Genomic DNA, 16355 nt, shown 5'->3' on the forward strand with positions numbered 1-16355 from the left:
TTATGTAAAAATGCAGGCCATGTGCAGTGGCTCACGCCTGTAATCCCAACACTTTGGAAGGTACAGGTGGGAGGATTGCATGAGCCCAGGAGTTCAAGACCAGCCTGGGCAACATGGTGAAAGCCTATCTCTAAAAAAAATATAAAACTTAGCGGAGTGTGGGAGCGCACACCTGTAGTCCCAGCTCCTCACTCAGGAGGCTGCGATGGGAGAATCACCTGAGCCCGAGAAGGTTAAAGCTGAGGTGGGCCATGATCATGCCACTGCACTCCAGCCTGGGTGAAAGAGTGAAACCCTGTCTCAAAAAAATAATTAAAATAAAAATGAAAAAGACCTAGAATAGCCAAAGGAACTTTTGAAAAAGAAGAACCAAGTTAGAATACATTCATTACCTGATTTCATAACTTTTTGAAAAACTATAATAATTAAGGCATTAGAATAAGGATGAATATTTAGATCAAAGGATCAGAACAGAAAATTCAGAAATAAGGCTCACAAGTCTGTGGTCAACTGATTTTTACAAAGGTGCCAAGGCCATTTAATGAATAAAGTATAGTCTTTTCAACAAATGATGCTGGAACAACTGGATGTCCATTTGCAAAAAAAAAAAAAAAAAAAAAAAATGAACTTCAACCTTTACTTCACACCCTCTACAAAAATTAACTCTAAATGAATTTTAAATCTAAATGTAAAACCTAATATTATAAACTGCTAGAAGAAAATAGAGAAAAAAAAATTTTTTGAGATGGAGTCTCACTCTGCTGCCCAGGCTGGAGTGCAGTAGCATGACCTCAACTCACTGTAGACTCCACTATCCGGGTTCAAGTGATTCTCCTGCTTCAGCCTCCCAAATAGCTGGGATTGCCGGCATGTGCCACCATGCCTGGCTAATTTTTGTGTTTTAGTAGAGATGGGCTTCACCATTTTGGTCAGGCTGGTCTCGAACTCCTGACCTCATGATCCGCCTGCCTCGTCCTCTCAAAAGTGTTGGGAATACGGGCGTAAGCCACCATACCCGGCCAATAGCGCTTATTTATTTATTTATTTATCTGAGACAGAGTCTTGCTCTGTCGCCCAGGCTGGAGTGCAGTGGCGAAATCTCGGCTCACTGCAAGCTCCGCCTCTTGGGTTCACTCCATTCTCCTGCCTCAGCCTCCCTAGTAGCTGGGACTACAGGCACCCGCCACCACGCCTGGCTAATTTTTTTGTATTTTTAGTAGAGACTGGGTTTCACCATGTCAGCCAGGATGGTCTCAATCTCCTGACCTCATGATCTGCCGGCCTCAGCCTCCCAAAGTGCTGGGATTACAGGTGTAAGCCACTGTGCCCGGCCGAGCTTATTTTTTTAAACTAATAAACCTCGTCATGAAACTGAGGCAATAATTTACCATAAAGTACTCAGAGATGAGAGTAAAATATCAATGTTTTTCTGTAGGTGATTAATAATAAACAGTACTACAAAGTGTGTAATTTGGAAACATCATTCCGTTGGAGAATATTTGCTCTCATGTACTTTTTAAAAATCTTCATTTCTGGCATATTAATCTGCTGTTAGTCAAAGAGTATGACAGTCAAATTCTCATCTTCTATAGCCAGAAAAGCTTCTCATTTAGAAATATGAAAGCAAACAACAGAAGAAGCTGCGAAATTATCGGAAGTGGTAGTCTCTAGGAAGCAGAAATTGGATGGAGAGAGGTGGGGCATGAGGATGTTATTTTCCTTTATAAGCTATTTAGTATTAATTAACTTTTTAAACTATATACATATATTACTTTCGCAAAATGTTAAGAATTTCAAATAACTAGTTCACCTGGTAGCAGCAGAAATTAAGAAGCATCTTATACATTCTAAAGTTAAATATTATTTGTAAAATAATACTTCTTAGGTAAGGGAGCAACACTAGAAACTACAGAGAATTTTGAAGGTTAAAATAATTGCTCTTAAACATATTCTCAAAGTTAAAAAAGACATTAAGATAAACCACTAATTATCTAGATTACTTCATTTGTTAACAACAAATTCTATTACAGAGCAATATTCTAAAAAACCTTTAAAAGTACAGAAAATATCAGCAATTTCCTAACTCATCTGACTTCCAAAGGTAATCATTTTAAGAAAGAGTCAGGCATGAAATAAACATTCAGTAAATAATTGTTGGGGGTAAAATGAGTGGTACCATAGATATAGAACACCTGCATCTATGGGGAGGAGCTGAGTATATTAATAATAATATAAAAGTTAGGAGCAACTTTAAAAAAATAGGCTTGATATTATGGGTAATGCTGTTAATTATGGTACCATTGACTGTGTTTTAAAATATAGGAAGCCGAAATGAAAAAACAATCTAACAAAAAATGCATGTTTATATTTCATCAGCACTATAAAATCACACTAAAAATGGGACCTGGAAATACACTCTGTCAAAGCATACCATCAAACCTCTTTGATTAGATTAGTATCTAGAAAACTGTCCTTACTGAAGAAATGACAAAGAATCATGCTATATTCAAAAGGAGGCAATGTTCTTTCATTTGTAAGAGAAATCTAGAAGAGAAAGCTTTCTTCCAGTCAACAGTACTGCCTGATTACAACGATGCATATATTGCTTAAAATCCAGCTTGACAATAAAGTCAACCATCGTCTACAGCTGAAAGGCTTAAGCAATCACTATCTCTAAGCCACATGTGCTTTAATCATAAAATGAGTGATAATATTTTGTCTTCATAAATCAGAGAATTGTAATGAAGAACTCCCTTTCTACATTTTGTGATCTTCTACATCATATATTCAATATTTTGACAAAAATGCCTTTCATCCACTAGGAACAGAAACAGCTGTCCTACTGACTTACAAGGCATGATCATACAAGTTTCCTTCAACACTTCCATAGAGGAATATAACCTTAAGAAACCCAGCAATAGCAAACTTACACTTCAAGGAAGCATTTAAAGGAAAGCCTGAGTTTTTTTAGTATAAGACATATAAGTAATTCTTGGGAGTTTTTCATTTAAGTCAATTTTGGTAGAAGACAGACTATCAGAAAACACATTTCACTGGATGTGTTAATCATTCAAAATGCAGAAAATACTTCAGAATAATAACAACATCATTAAGAGTTTAACTGCTATTACTAATCTACATTTTTGTCCTGAAACTTTGGGAGTTTTCTATGGGACAAAGACCCAGAAATTATTTTTTAATATAAAAAATTTTGAAAAACACAGAATAGAAGAAAAAAATTACACAAAAATAAAAATAAGGCTTCATTCAATTCTTCTGTGAACAAATAGGTTCACGCAGAATAAAGAGAAGATAAAGCATCTCAAATTACTACTGGAAAAAATCCTTTGTAACTATCTTAGGAAAATAACTCACCACCATCCCTCTCCCCAGAAAAACTAAAAATCCATGAAGATAGCCGAAAAGGATGCAAAGCTAAAAAATGACAATACAATAATTTCATCTAAAATAAGACTAAAGCATTTCTTTATTCTATAGTTTAAGAAAAATTAAACAAAAGCCTTACAAGCAACAGAAAAGTTGTTTTTTAGTGTCCTCAATCTTAGAAGGTAGAACTGAAATACTGCTTTTATGAGATTCTTTAGTATCCATAGGATACTAAAGAGAATATATCTACTTGAAATTAAAGCATAAATTGGCTATTTACTACTTCCCAGATTACCTTAAAACAATGCAATTACTATGTTTGTGTCACAGGCTCATATGAATATTTATTGGCAATATTTGACAGACTTCTGGTTCTTTCAATATGCAAGTTTTGATATTATTTTATTTTCACAACACAGGATGACACTGAATGTTCTTCAAAATTAAGTGTGGCATTCTGTAGACTACTTGTTTAAAAGAATTGACAGTTTAGAGATTTTTATTCTTTAAATACTACATACTGTTTTCCCAAATGTATCACTAACATCCCTTGGAACACAAAGTAATTAGAGTTTGCCAAAGCAGGGGTTCTATCACCCTTCCTTCCAGTCTAATATGGTACTCAGCACAAAAAAGAAACTCAATTTAAGACACTCTGCTTGGAGTTTGAAAACCTTTCATTCTTTAAGAAACACATACTATGTACGGGGCACTGTGATAAGTACTAGGGATAAATGTTTAAGCAGAAGAGACTCAATCCCTGCCCGCCTCACAGGGTTTTTAATCCAGTGAATAGGACACAAATTTAAGAAACAACTGGATAACTGTATTTCTACAAATGTGATGAACACTATGAAGGAAAAATAGGGGTGCCATGAAGTATGTGAAGACCTGATCTATTACGGCAGATGAGGAAACATTCCTGAGGAACATATTGAGCTGAAGGAAGTGTGTTATTCAACAGAGATAACAAAGGGGAAGGGAAAGGAAAATGATTCCCCGCAGGGAACAGAAAGTATGCAAAGATCTTGAGGTAGAAGAAAACATGCACTGAAGGAATCGAAAGAAGGCTGACCAATATAATTCATAAGAACTGGCCAGGTGCGGTGGCTCACACCTGTAATCCCAGCACTCTGGGAGGCCAAGCCGGGTGTATCATGAGGTCAGGAGATTGAGACCATGCTGGCTAACAAAGTGAAACCCTGTCTCTACTAAAAATACAAAAACTTAGGCCGGGCGTGGTGGCTCACACTTGTAATCCCAAGTATGAGCAATTATCCTATCTCAGCCTCCCAAGTAGTAGAGATTACAGGCACACACCACCATGCCCGGCTAATTTTTGTATTTTTAGTACAGACAGGGTTTCATCATGTTGGCCAGGCTGGTCTCGAACTCCTGACCTCAGGTGATCCACCTATCTCAGCCTCCCAAAGTGCTGGAATTACAGGCATGAGCCACTGCACCCTGCCTAAAGTAACATTTTATCAGGCATATCATATATTACCTGAGAATATCAGGGGTAAAATAATCACCATTATATCTTAAAGATGCTACGATGTCAGAGAAACAAATGTCATTTTACAACATACATCAGTGTTCAAGATGTACAGTAGTAACAGCTACTTCCACACTAGTAGCTTTTTGATCAGGAAAAAATAAGACATATATACTTATGAACTCTATTCCTTTCCTTGTTTCAGATGATGAACACATGGAAATTTCTGTAAGTCTTCTAACTTTCTGCTTTATGTAACCAGTATAATAAAATCTCATTAAAAATCCAACAGTAAACTTAAGAAGAAGCCTACAGTGTCCTCTTTCAAATGGACCAACACTATTGTCCAAATACCCCAGTATTGGAATTTCTACCTCAGTTCTCCTTACTTCCATGAAGCAGGCATTTTAAATAAGTGGCAAAGGGGAAATAATTTCCAGTGTTTCATTTTAACATACTAGTTCTCTCTCATAAGCCCCAGCCCAAACCCCACACATTGGTGGATCTTGAGATAATATATTCTAAAATCTATTTATTTCTCTCTCTCTCTCTCTCTTTCTTGCTACTTATATTCCCATAAAAAAGTACCTTCTTCTGTTTTAGGTGGTCTAATGTACACATATTCTCCTTTGGGCACTATCAGAACAATATGGCATGCTTGCAGTTTTACAAATTTTCCGACATGCTATGCTAAAACACAGTAATTAGCACTGTGGTCCCACACATAATATTAGAATCCTAACAGAAACACTAGCATGAAAGAGAAACATCACTTAGCCCAAACCCCAAGCTGAGCAAAGTGTAAGTCAACAGATGACTAAGAGTTTCTTATTAATGACCGGTAACATAATTGATAAAACTTAGGAATGTGCATCTTATTTATGCCTCTATAATCCTTGAGTTCCTAAAAATGTCACATCTGCAATGATGGGAGACATACTAAATTACTAATACAGTAACCAATCTCTAAAACTGTCAATAAATCAGAGTCACAGAAGTTCAGGAGAACAAGGGACCTTGGTGAGACTCTAACACATCTCATGTTACAGATGAACATAGTAAGGGATGGGAAATGTACTGAAATTATATACCTAATTTCTAGAAAATAGGAAAGGCTTAAATACTTGCAGCATGACAGAACCCAGGTCTGGTTTCCTATGTGTACTCTTCCTATGTCTCCAAGTTGAAAAAAAAAAAAAAGTTTTTTAATCTATGTGGATTGAAAGATACATAAATTCCTGAATAGGTCTTAATTCTTGATAGCTTAAACATTGAAACTGTAAGGGCAAGCAAATGTACATTTTTTAAAATGCTGTATATCATACTACATATTTCATCTCAAATAGACCATACTACAACAAAATCTCTAGACCCACACACAACACAGATAGTACATCAAGCTTATGGTTAATTATTTTTATAACTTAAGAAATTAAGTTTAAAAACTATATAGTAGTCTTAATGAAAAGAGCTAAAAAAAGGAAACATGCAGCTCTACAGAGAAGTCAAAGGAGAAAAGTGAATCCTAGTTTTTCCTTGGTGATGTCTGAAATACAGAGTGGGATGATCTAACCTCATGAGTTCCAGCTGTTATCTATAGAAGCCTCAGGCTTTCTGCATCAAGAGCTCCATTCTGTCCCAATCTGCTGTCCCAAATGACTAACCAACCACCTGACTGAAGCTCCCCAAAGGCTTCAGGGAAATCTGGTTACCCAGGGATTGCTCTGTCCTCCCCAAAATGAATGTTTATTATATTCTCTAGACAAAGCTCTGGGAAACAGAAATAAAGGTCTCATTTAATTCCCCTTATCAATGGAAAAGGCAGCCATCTGTTAATCTTCTGTTAAGAAAGGCCTGTTGAAAACTTCATATGAGATGAATCCTAGGAATTTACTGGCTCCCTAGAATAAAAACACCGAAGATAGCCACATACTACTCAAAGTTTTCAAAAATGGAAGTTAACTACATCTTAGTACATCTATATTTTTCTCTTTTTGAGACAAAGTTTCACTATGTCATCTAGGCTGGTCTTGAACTTCTAAGCTCAAGCAATCCTCCCACCTCAGCCTCCCAAAGTGCTGGAATTACAGGCGTGAGCCACCAGGCCTGGCCTTTCCAAGTACATCTAGAAAAGTATATTTTAAGAGATCTATTCTGCTTGAAAGATAAGCAGATTTTTTTTTCATTTTTGCTTTAAGAGCCCACCAACCAATCCGATCTTATCATTTAAAGAGGCAAAACTTTCACAGCACGGCTTTCCCTTTTCTCCTTAAACAAATAACCACATCCACTCACTACCAATTCTACCTAAATATTTTTATTCCTTTAACAAACCCTTGATTCTGCTTTATACCCTGCCAGATCTATTTCTGATTTTTTTTTTTAATCTTCTTGGACTGTCCTAAACTTGGCCAGAATATTGAAAGCCAGCCCACAATTACTTTTAGCAGGTGGCTGCATGCATGGACACATGCTGCCAAGTCTCTCAACTTACTGTCCTCTCAGTCATAGCCATTTTAATAATTCCAGCAAGAACTTCTCTGGTTGTCTTTCCAGATTCTACTCCTTCCCTTCCATGCAAAACCAGGTTATGATTTCTAGACTTCATTATTTTAAAAGGGCCAAATCCCCAGGGTAGTGGTAAAGGAACCCATCAAGTGCTGCTCCTTCAGACTTGGGATTACAGGAGAAATGTGCTCCTCCCCTCTAGTTCCCTCTTCTAAGCGTTCCCAGCTTGCTACCTGTTGGCAGTGCTGGTGTTGCTGCTCCCGCTGCTGTGTTTCTGTGCCCGGCTCAACCTCCGTGGGGGCTTTGAATGCTGTAGTCGGGGGCTCGGCATGGACGGGAATGAAGAGGCGTAGCCATGTTCACACTCTGAAGAGAGCAAGAAAAAAAGATATGTTAAGAAGAATGTACCCAAATCCATTGAACCACAAATCCGAGGTCTTTGCAGTAACAGGTTTTTGAAAGCAGGAAAAGAGTAAAATGTTTCCACTCTTTTTGGTTAGAAGATTAATGTTCCTCGCCTGGACATCAATCCTGTGACACCCCACTAGCTGGAAGGTGTTTTGATACCTCCTCTAAACCAAAGAGTTTATCCCCCCCTTTCCAAAATCCTTCTCTCCCAAGAATTTTTTTTTTTTTAGATTTCAGATGCTTTACAACAAAAATTTTTTGACCAGTTACCATTCGCCTCATTGATTTCGCTTGCCTCAAAAATTCCCCTTTACTTTCAACTCTATCTGTTCTAAAGAGTCTCTTTAAGCCCAATGTTTTTGTATACTTCGAACAAGTCTTAGACATTTTCTCTCTTGACACCACAATCTCCGAGTTCCTGCTCTTTCTGCCCCATCTCTACAGCCCCTTGGGCTGCCACCGCTAAAGGGACCCCATCTCATCACCCCGCAGGTATTCAGAGGCCCCTCTCCACCGGCTTTCCCCCGCTCAGTGTTCTCCCAGTCTCCTCTCTTCCCCAGACCCCCCCAGCATCCGCGTTCCCCCTTCCTCCTACCTCCTAGCACCCTCTCCCGCTCCGGGGCCCTCCTGGCTTCTCCACGGTCACCCTCTCTCCATCCCCGGACCGCCCTCTCTCCAACCTCCCTCCACCCGTCTCCTTCCCGCTCCCCGCACGCCCACAGCCCCACCCTCCGTGCGCGACCTCGCACCTCCCCCAGCACCTGCGCGACCTCTCACACACGCCTCCACTCACGATCTCAGCACACACTTCCCCACACGCACCTCACGCGCGCGAGCCTCCCACGCACGCGCGCCCCTCCCACACGCGCACGCCCTTCCCGCACACGCCCCTCCCTCCGCGCACCCCCCACACACGCGCGACCCCCCGCACACGCGCGTGCCCCTCTCCTCACACGCCCCTCCCCTAACGTGCGCACCCCTGGCCTCACACACACGCATGGCCCTCCCCTCACACGCCCCTCCCCACACGCGTACGCTCCTCCCCTCACACATGCACGCCCCTCCCCTCACATGCTAGCACCCCTTCCCTCACACGCCCCCCCCACACGCGCGCTCCCCTCCCCTCCCCTCACATGCCCCTCCCCTCCCCTCACACATCCCTCCCCTAACATTCACGCACTCCTCTCCACACATGCGCACGCCCCTCCCCTCACACGCGCGCTCCCTTCCCCACATGCCCCTCCCCTCACGCGCGCGCTCCTCCCTTACACGCCCCCCTTACACGCGCGCTCCCCTCCTCACACGCCCCACCCCTCACACGCGCGCTCCCCCAACCTCACGCGCGCGCACCTCACACGCGTGCCCTCCTCCCTTACCGGCCGCACCGCACTCCAGAAAAAGATTACTAGCGCTCGGGCTCACGCAGCGGCGCCCAGCCATTACCTCGCTCCCGGCGCTCCAAAAACTCGGCAGCCTCCAGCAGACGCTGCACGTTGATCATCCTCACCCGCTCCATGGGCACCGCGGGTGGCGACCGGCGCCTCTCCGCACTCCCTTCCCGGGCCGACAGGAGGCGCCGCAGGCGGCTACGACCAGGCGCCGTCCCGGAACATGTGCGACAGGCGGGCGGGCCAGCCCGGCCGCGGCTCGGCGCGCTCTCCGCCGCCCCAGCCGCGCCAGCCGCGCCCGCCGTGCCGCCGGCAGCCCGCGCGTGGTTTGTTTACCTCTCCCCGCGAGCACGGGGGAGGGGCGGGAGCAGCGCCGCGGCCCGCCCCCTCCCGCCCCTGCCTCTGCCCCCTGGGAAATGTAGTCCCGCACCCGCCAGCGGCTGCCGGGAATCGTAGTGCGCACGCCGTTTCAGGGCGCCTGCGTTCCGCACGATTTGCAAAGGTCGTCGGAAGGTGTAGTCCCGGTGGGTTTCCTTTCCTGTCTCCAGGGAAGACTAAGAAGTTGCGGGACTTTGCTTCTGGGAGGGAAGAATTTTTTTTTCCCCCGCTCCAGACACGATGTGGAATGGGAAGGATTTGAGCGAGCTAGGAGTCTACTCCCGGGGAAACTTGTTTCTCAGCGACTCCCTGCGGTTGCCCAGGGGCTGAGACATTCTTTATTCGAAGTATCATGTTCCAGTCCTCTATCTCCTACTTTCTCATGTAACTTATGTGCCTCAGTTTCCTCATCTGCAAAATGAGAAGAGTGACACACCTGCACCAACAGCGCACACAGAAACTGGAAAAGCTAAAATTGCTGTTCAAAAACGAGGGATGATTTCATCAGAGAGGGTTTCCGTGAAGCCCTCTTCCACCTCAGCTTCCACACAGACAAGTAGTTACTTTTTTCTTTAATCTTACTTTTTAAAACTTTCTCCTCCCTCAGTCCCTCACTAGTGCTTTTAGACGCCAGAAAATTCTCCCTGGTGCTGAACAGAGTTTGGTTCAAATCCTGACTCTGCTACTTACACTGACTATGTGAACTCTTCCAGCCTCATTTTCCTTATGTTATAAAATGGATATGATCATATCCACGGCCTTGAGGGCGTGCCATGTGCCAGGCACTGTACTAGACTTAGTCTGCATAGTAAGAGAGAAACAGGGCAGACCTGCTCACGAGGTTCGTGTATTCAGCAGGGCTTTTTGCGAAGATTAAATGCAATAATTCCAGCACTTAGTATATACTAGGCACTCAGTAAATAGAAGCGATGATGATGTTTTCTCTTATGCTCTCCTCTGTAGCTAAAAAGGGAGTTAGCTAAAGAGAGCAGAGACCACATTAAAAGACTACCACTGGCCGGGCATGGTGGCTCACGCCTGTAATCCCAGCACTTTGGGAGGCTGAGGTGGGCGGATCACCTGAGGTCAGGAGTTCGAGACCAGCTTTGACAACATGGTGAAACCCTTTCTCTACTAAAAATACAAAAATTAGCCGGGCGTGGTGGGGGGTGCCTGTAATCCAAGCTACTGGGGAGGCTGAGGCAGGAGAATCGCTTGAACCCGGCAGGCAGAGGTTGCAGTGAGCCGAGATCACGCCACTGCACTCCAGCCTCCAGCCTGGGCAACAGAGCAAGACTCAGTCTCAAAAAAAAAAAAAAAAGCCATTGACTGCTCTCATGGCCACTCTCTTTCTAAGTCCTCCATCTAAAAAATCCTCAAAGTCTAGACCAGGGTTTCTCAGCTTTAGCATCACTGACATTTTGATCTGGGTAATTCCTCCTTGGAGCAGGAGCTCTGTTCCGTGCTTTGCAGGATGTTTAGGAGCATCCCTGGCCTCTACCCACTAGATGCCAGTAGCACACCACCACCCCTCAGGTGTGACAACCAAAAATGCCTCTAGACATTGCCAAATGTCTCCTGGGGCACAAAATCCCTCCCCTGTCCCCTAGTTGGGAACAAGGGATCTAGGGAGAGGAAGAACAAGAGGATCATACTTGCTGAATGCTCTAGGAGCAAGCTGGGAACCGTGCAAACATACCCATAACTTTTTTCCACCCCAATTATATTAACCTGCTGCTTGACATCATATCCAAAATAACAGGAAGCTCCTGGTGACGGGGGAGTTTCCCCCTCCCGTGGTCATTCCATTGGCTCCTGCAGAAAATACCATCTTGAGATGGAAATCTTACCCTCTTAAAAATGTTATCAGCTTCATGCTGCATTTTAACATACCTTTCCCTCATACCTTTTGTTTTCTTACCTTTCCCTCATACCTTTTGTTTTCTTTTTTCTTTTTTTTTTTTTGGTAAAGTGAACAAAATCTCCAGTGAGGTCACAAGCTGCAAAATTCTGCCAGTCCTTTTAAATATTACACTTGGCACCACATTTCAGACCAAATAGATGTTCCATCAAATGCAAGCAGACCCAAAATGAGAGGTGTTCGCAAGCCACAGAAGAACTTTTTTTTTTTTTTTTTTTTTGTAAAGGCTTTCAAAAAGGGACTGTTTTTTTTAGCTGTGTGACTAGGTTGTTTCGGATCTGGACTTTCCCATTGGGTGTTGGTAGCAACCACCCTCCACCCTCAACAAGGGCCATGTTGGGTAGGGGTGGGACTGGATTATTTTAAAGAAAATACCATTCATTTAGAACATCTGTTAGTTGAGGATATAATTTTTTGTTTGTTTGTTTTGTCTTTTTTGAGACAGAGTCTCACTCTGTCACCCCCGCTGGAGTGCAGTGGCACGATCTCGGCTCATTGCAACCTCCACCTCCCGGGTTTAAGCGATTCTCCTGACACAGCCTCCCAAGTAGCCGGGGTTACAGGCGCCTGCCACTACGCCCAGCTAATTTTTTGTATTTTCGTAGAGACAGGGTTTCACCATGTTGGCCACGCTGGTCTCAAACTCCTGACCTCATGATTCGCCCACCTCAGCCTCCCAAAGTGCGCCTGGCCAGGACAAATACAACTCTGCTTTTCCCAATAGGAGGTAAACTTGTGTGACAAGCAATCAAGAGAAGTAGTACAAACTGAAAATATACATGAATTCAAGATGGCTTTAATTCCAGAGGTCACAGAACCATAGCTGGTTAGGAAGAGACGGCTAGATGTAAGAGGCCTGGGGCCTATGCATGGCCTTCCACAGTTGACCTCCAGCTGAACTAACCTAGAGCCCTTCTTCTAGAGCCATGGCCAAGAGGGAGATGAGGACATGGAAAGTAGAGCGAGACTCACCAAAAGGCCACCTGCATTGAAGAAGGGGAGAGATGATGATCATGGTGGGCAGTATTAAGGGCTCGTTCATGTACAGAAATCTCCAGCCTTTTCTAATAGCAATGGAGGTGCCACTTCCTTCTCCCTGCTCTGGCTGCCTCCTGGAGTCCTTCCTTGGACATCAGCTATAGGGGCCTCTCCAGCACAAAGCTTAGGGCTCTATCCACAGGAAAGTAATACTACCCACAAAACCATCCCTCAGCAACAGTCTCAGCCCGGAGGAGTCCAGAGGCAGCCATAGCCTTTCTTTTGCTCCCATGAACTAGTTTGCACTACAAATGCAGATGGGGAAACAGGAAAAGCAAGGCTTCCAAAGTCTACTGACATAAGAACCTGGAATCCTACCCATAGTCTCTGTTCTGTCCTCTCCCTAAGGTATATCTCTTTCTCAAGGGAGTCATTTGAAAATGGAAAAAGTCCCCCAGAATCCCCCAGGCCTATAACGATCACAGCCACGGATGGGGACAATCTGCCTTCTGAACGAAGCAGGCAAAGCCCTCAATTCTTAAGGGTCCTTTCTCAGCACAGTTTACTTAGTGACAATTTCCAAGTGATTTATTGAAGATTCATAAACAATGGAGGCTGATGTGTTGCATCTTTTCTACAGGGAGGAGAGATGGGGAGAGAGGAAAGGGCCATGAGGTTAAGTTACAAGTCCAAAGTCACTGTGTTGATGACACCTTGCACTTAGTAGAACTTCCCTGAAACTGCAAAGTGTTTACTGAGTAGGGCACTGTTTTCTGCAATTATCTTTAAGGATGGGCGTTTTCAAATAATCAACACTGGGGACATGGGAAGGTGAACTCCAAGCTCTTAAATGAGAACCGTAACAGTTTTTTTTTTTCCATCCCCCACCCCAAAATGACTACTGCAGCCTCCTCCCCTCCTCTTCCCCCAGAGCCCAGAAACGTGAAGAACAGCAGAAAACCTTTCCCTCGCCCAGTGAGTCAGCCTTGCCTAAGTTCATGCGTAAGCTCTCCTCAAGTCAGCGGCAGCTCAAAGCTGCGGGTCTGTGTGCAGCCGAGATAAATTTGGGTCTAGAAGGGATGACGTAATGCTAAACCCGAGAGGTAGCTGCCGCCTCCCAGGGCTCCTGTCGCCAGGGCTTCCGGCTGACATCCCAGCCACACGGAAACGCACCAAGCAACTCAGGTGCTGCCCAAGCTGGGGAGAAAGGGAAAGGACATGGGGTGGGGGGAACGCCAGGGGGAGGCAGTGTTTATCTGAGACTGCTGAATCTGGAAGTTTGTTGTTTTTTAACTCCAGTTTTACTGGTGAGATCAGACCACTGGCAAAGGCTCAAACAGCTGCACTTGACTTCCATCCTGACCCATCTCTTCCCTCTTAGAAAAGGGCTTCTTACATTTTATTAAATGGCCCTTATTACAGCAGCCTATTTCAGTGATTATAATGGATGTGTTAATCTCTCAAATGTCCTTTTCCTTCTTTTTTGCGTGAACTTGGATCCAAGAAGACATCTGCATTGCAGGACTCAATTAACATGCACATCTAAGTGGCTTGCTTACTTTGGAGCACCCCACTTGGGGTGACACCAGGGTGCTACTGATAAGGTATTTGGGAGGATTTTGCTAGGGCCATGCCAAGTGAATATTTCCCCAAATAACATTTCAAGGTTTATGTCATAGAAGTTTGTGTCATTAAGCTTGTTTCTCAATACAGTCCCCATTTTTCAGTTGAGAAAGTTGAGGCTCAGAGAGGTATGGTAACTTGCCCAAGGCCAACAGCTGTCTATCAAACTGATGGAATAAAGGTTAGAACTCAGGCTTTTTAAACCCGTGGGGCCCAATCCTTTAAATATCAAGACTAAGTTACATTCCCAAAGGATCCGAATGCTGTTTTTTTCTGTTCGTGGTTCATTCTTCCCCAAGGAAAGGTTGCCATCAGAGTCAACTCCTTCATCCTTCATTCCTGGTGATGACCGCAAGCCTTGGGCCCAATCTCACCCTTCCACTATAATTAAAAGACCACCACAGGAAACAATCTTTGTTGTGTCGAAGCAGTTTTCTTCATTAGAAATGCCTCCCAAATACTTTTCAACATTTGTTAGTGTAATCACATTTTATTCTTTAATTTGCGCCTGTAAACATTTATGCTAGTAGATTTTGTGACTTTCAGCAATATCTGGCAAATAACCTGGTCAGCCACAGCGTGTTATTCTTTTGAAGCACTGTTCAGTTCCAAGAGTTGATATTTTTGTTTAGGATTTCTGCATCTATAATTGAAAGCAAAAGTAAACCGTATTTTTTGGTGTGTTTACTAGATGTTGGTATTGCAATAGTCTGTTCTTTCAAAGTTAGATGTAACTTGTTTTTAAAGCAAAAAAAAAAAAAAAAAAGACTGCCAGAGGCCTTCTGCTGCTAAGAGGATGCCCCACATTCTTGCCAAAGCCCTGGGTAACCCTCCCTCCCCTGCCAGGAGCTGGCCTCGAGTTGCCCTGCCCCCACCCCTTGGCATCACCACCCTTTTCCAGGCAGCAGAAACTTGTGGAGGTCACGCTTAGGTCCAGCCAGGCCCTGAACACTATACCACACAACCAGCTCCTGCCGCCTCGTATCTGAGTTCTCTCAGCCTCAGATGCAGCACTTATAATAAAAATACCATTCTCTTGCCGGTCCAAGGCATAGCTGATCTCACCAGCTCTTCCAGCAATAGTGTTTTGATTTGAGGAAGCTGGGATTGTCCCTAGATCCTAGAACGATATGCATCCATTTGCCTACTAGCTGCCACATAACTAGGGCCAACATGCACGGTGCTGCTCCTCCAGTCAGTTCATTGAATCCTCAGCACACCTCTGAGATTCCTATTTTACAGATAAGGCCCAGAAAGGTTAGGTGATTTGCCCAAGGTCACACAGGCTATGAACAGATTGGAACTTGAATTTTCTGACCCTTGGACCCTACAGCATACATCACGTTATGTTCAATCGCGTAAGGTCAAACGAAATTAGTTAAAGCAATGGTCTCAACCAAGGGCAATTCCGTCACACTAGGAGGCGTCAGAAACATTGTAGGAGTGTCTTTTTTATTGTCACAATGACTAGGGAGGGTTCCAGTGGCATTTAGTGGGTGGGAACCAAGGATGTTAAATCCTGCCATATTCCAAACTAATCTGTACAAGAACTGTCACACCAACAGCTCCTGTGTTGAGAAACACTAGGTCAGAAAGATAAAGACAGAAAACTAATCATTTATTCAATAAATATTCCTTAAGCATCTGTTATGTGCCAGGCACTACGCTAGATGCCAAAGATAAAATAATGAACAAAACTACGTATGGTCCCTGTCCTCTATGTGCTTATATTCTAGCCCTCCAGACTGATGATAAGCAAGTCGAGTAAGTGTAAATTGTGATGAGCAGGATACGGGATAAATGATAAAAGTGGGGTAAGTTTAGGTGGCTGGCTGAGGAGTCCTGGGATGACCACAAAGACTGTTTAGGACATCTTCTCAAACTTTAAGGAGCACACAGATCACCTAGGTATTGTGGCAAATGCAGATTCTGCTGCAGCAGACCTGGAGTCTCATTTCTGACAAGCTCCCGGGGGGTACCAAGGCTCTCCCTCCTCCAATCACATTCACTCTGAACGGCAATGATGAAGGCCATGACAAGGAGTTTGGATTTTATTTTAAGTGAGGCAGGAAAGAAACTATTGAAGGGCTTTTAAAAAGTGAGTAATAGGAACCCAGTTATATTTTGGGTTTTTTGTTTTTGTTTTTGTTTTTTGAGACGGAGTCTCTCTCTGTCTCCGAGGCTGGAGTGCAGTGGCACGACCTTGGCTCACTGCAACCTCCGCCTCTCGGGTTCAAGCAATTCTCCTGCCTCAGCCTCCCAAGTAGCT

At 43.7% G+C, this 16355-nt stretch overlaps 1 protein-coding gene across 4 annotated transcripts in view; it reads right to left on the reverse strand.

Moving 5' to 3' along the window:
• The window catches only part of MXI1 (MAX interactor 1, dimerization protein), a 78590-nt gene that overhangs the window by 49901 nt on the left and 12334 nt on the right, over positions 1-16355 (reverse strand). Inside the window, exons 1-2 of one of the 4 annotated variants that reach the window (XM_032178102.2) lie at positions 9242-9964; positions 7624-7756 (exon numbers count right to left, since the gene is read on the reverse strand). In XM_032178102.2, the coding sequence (XP_032033993.1) occupies positions 7624-7756; positions 9242-9314 (206 nt within the window). In that variant the 5' untranslated portion in view covers positions 9315-9964. Of the gene's footprint in view, positions 1-7623; positions 7757-8393; positions 8494-8559; positions 8609-9241; positions 9965-16355 lie in introns of those variants that run through there. The other 3 variants (XM_058436029.1, XM_032178124.2, XM_032178094.2) reach the window with 3 other exon arrangements.

Source organism: Hylobates moloch, unplaced genomic scaffold (assembly GCF_009828535.3).
Source record: "Hylobates moloch isolate HMO894 unplaced genomic scaffold, HMol_V3 SCAFFOLD_3, whole genome shotgun sequence".
In the NCBI taxonomy this organism is placed as follows: domain Eukaryota; kingdom Metazoa; phylum Chordata; class Mammalia; order Primates; family Hylobatidae; genus Hylobates; species Hylobates moloch.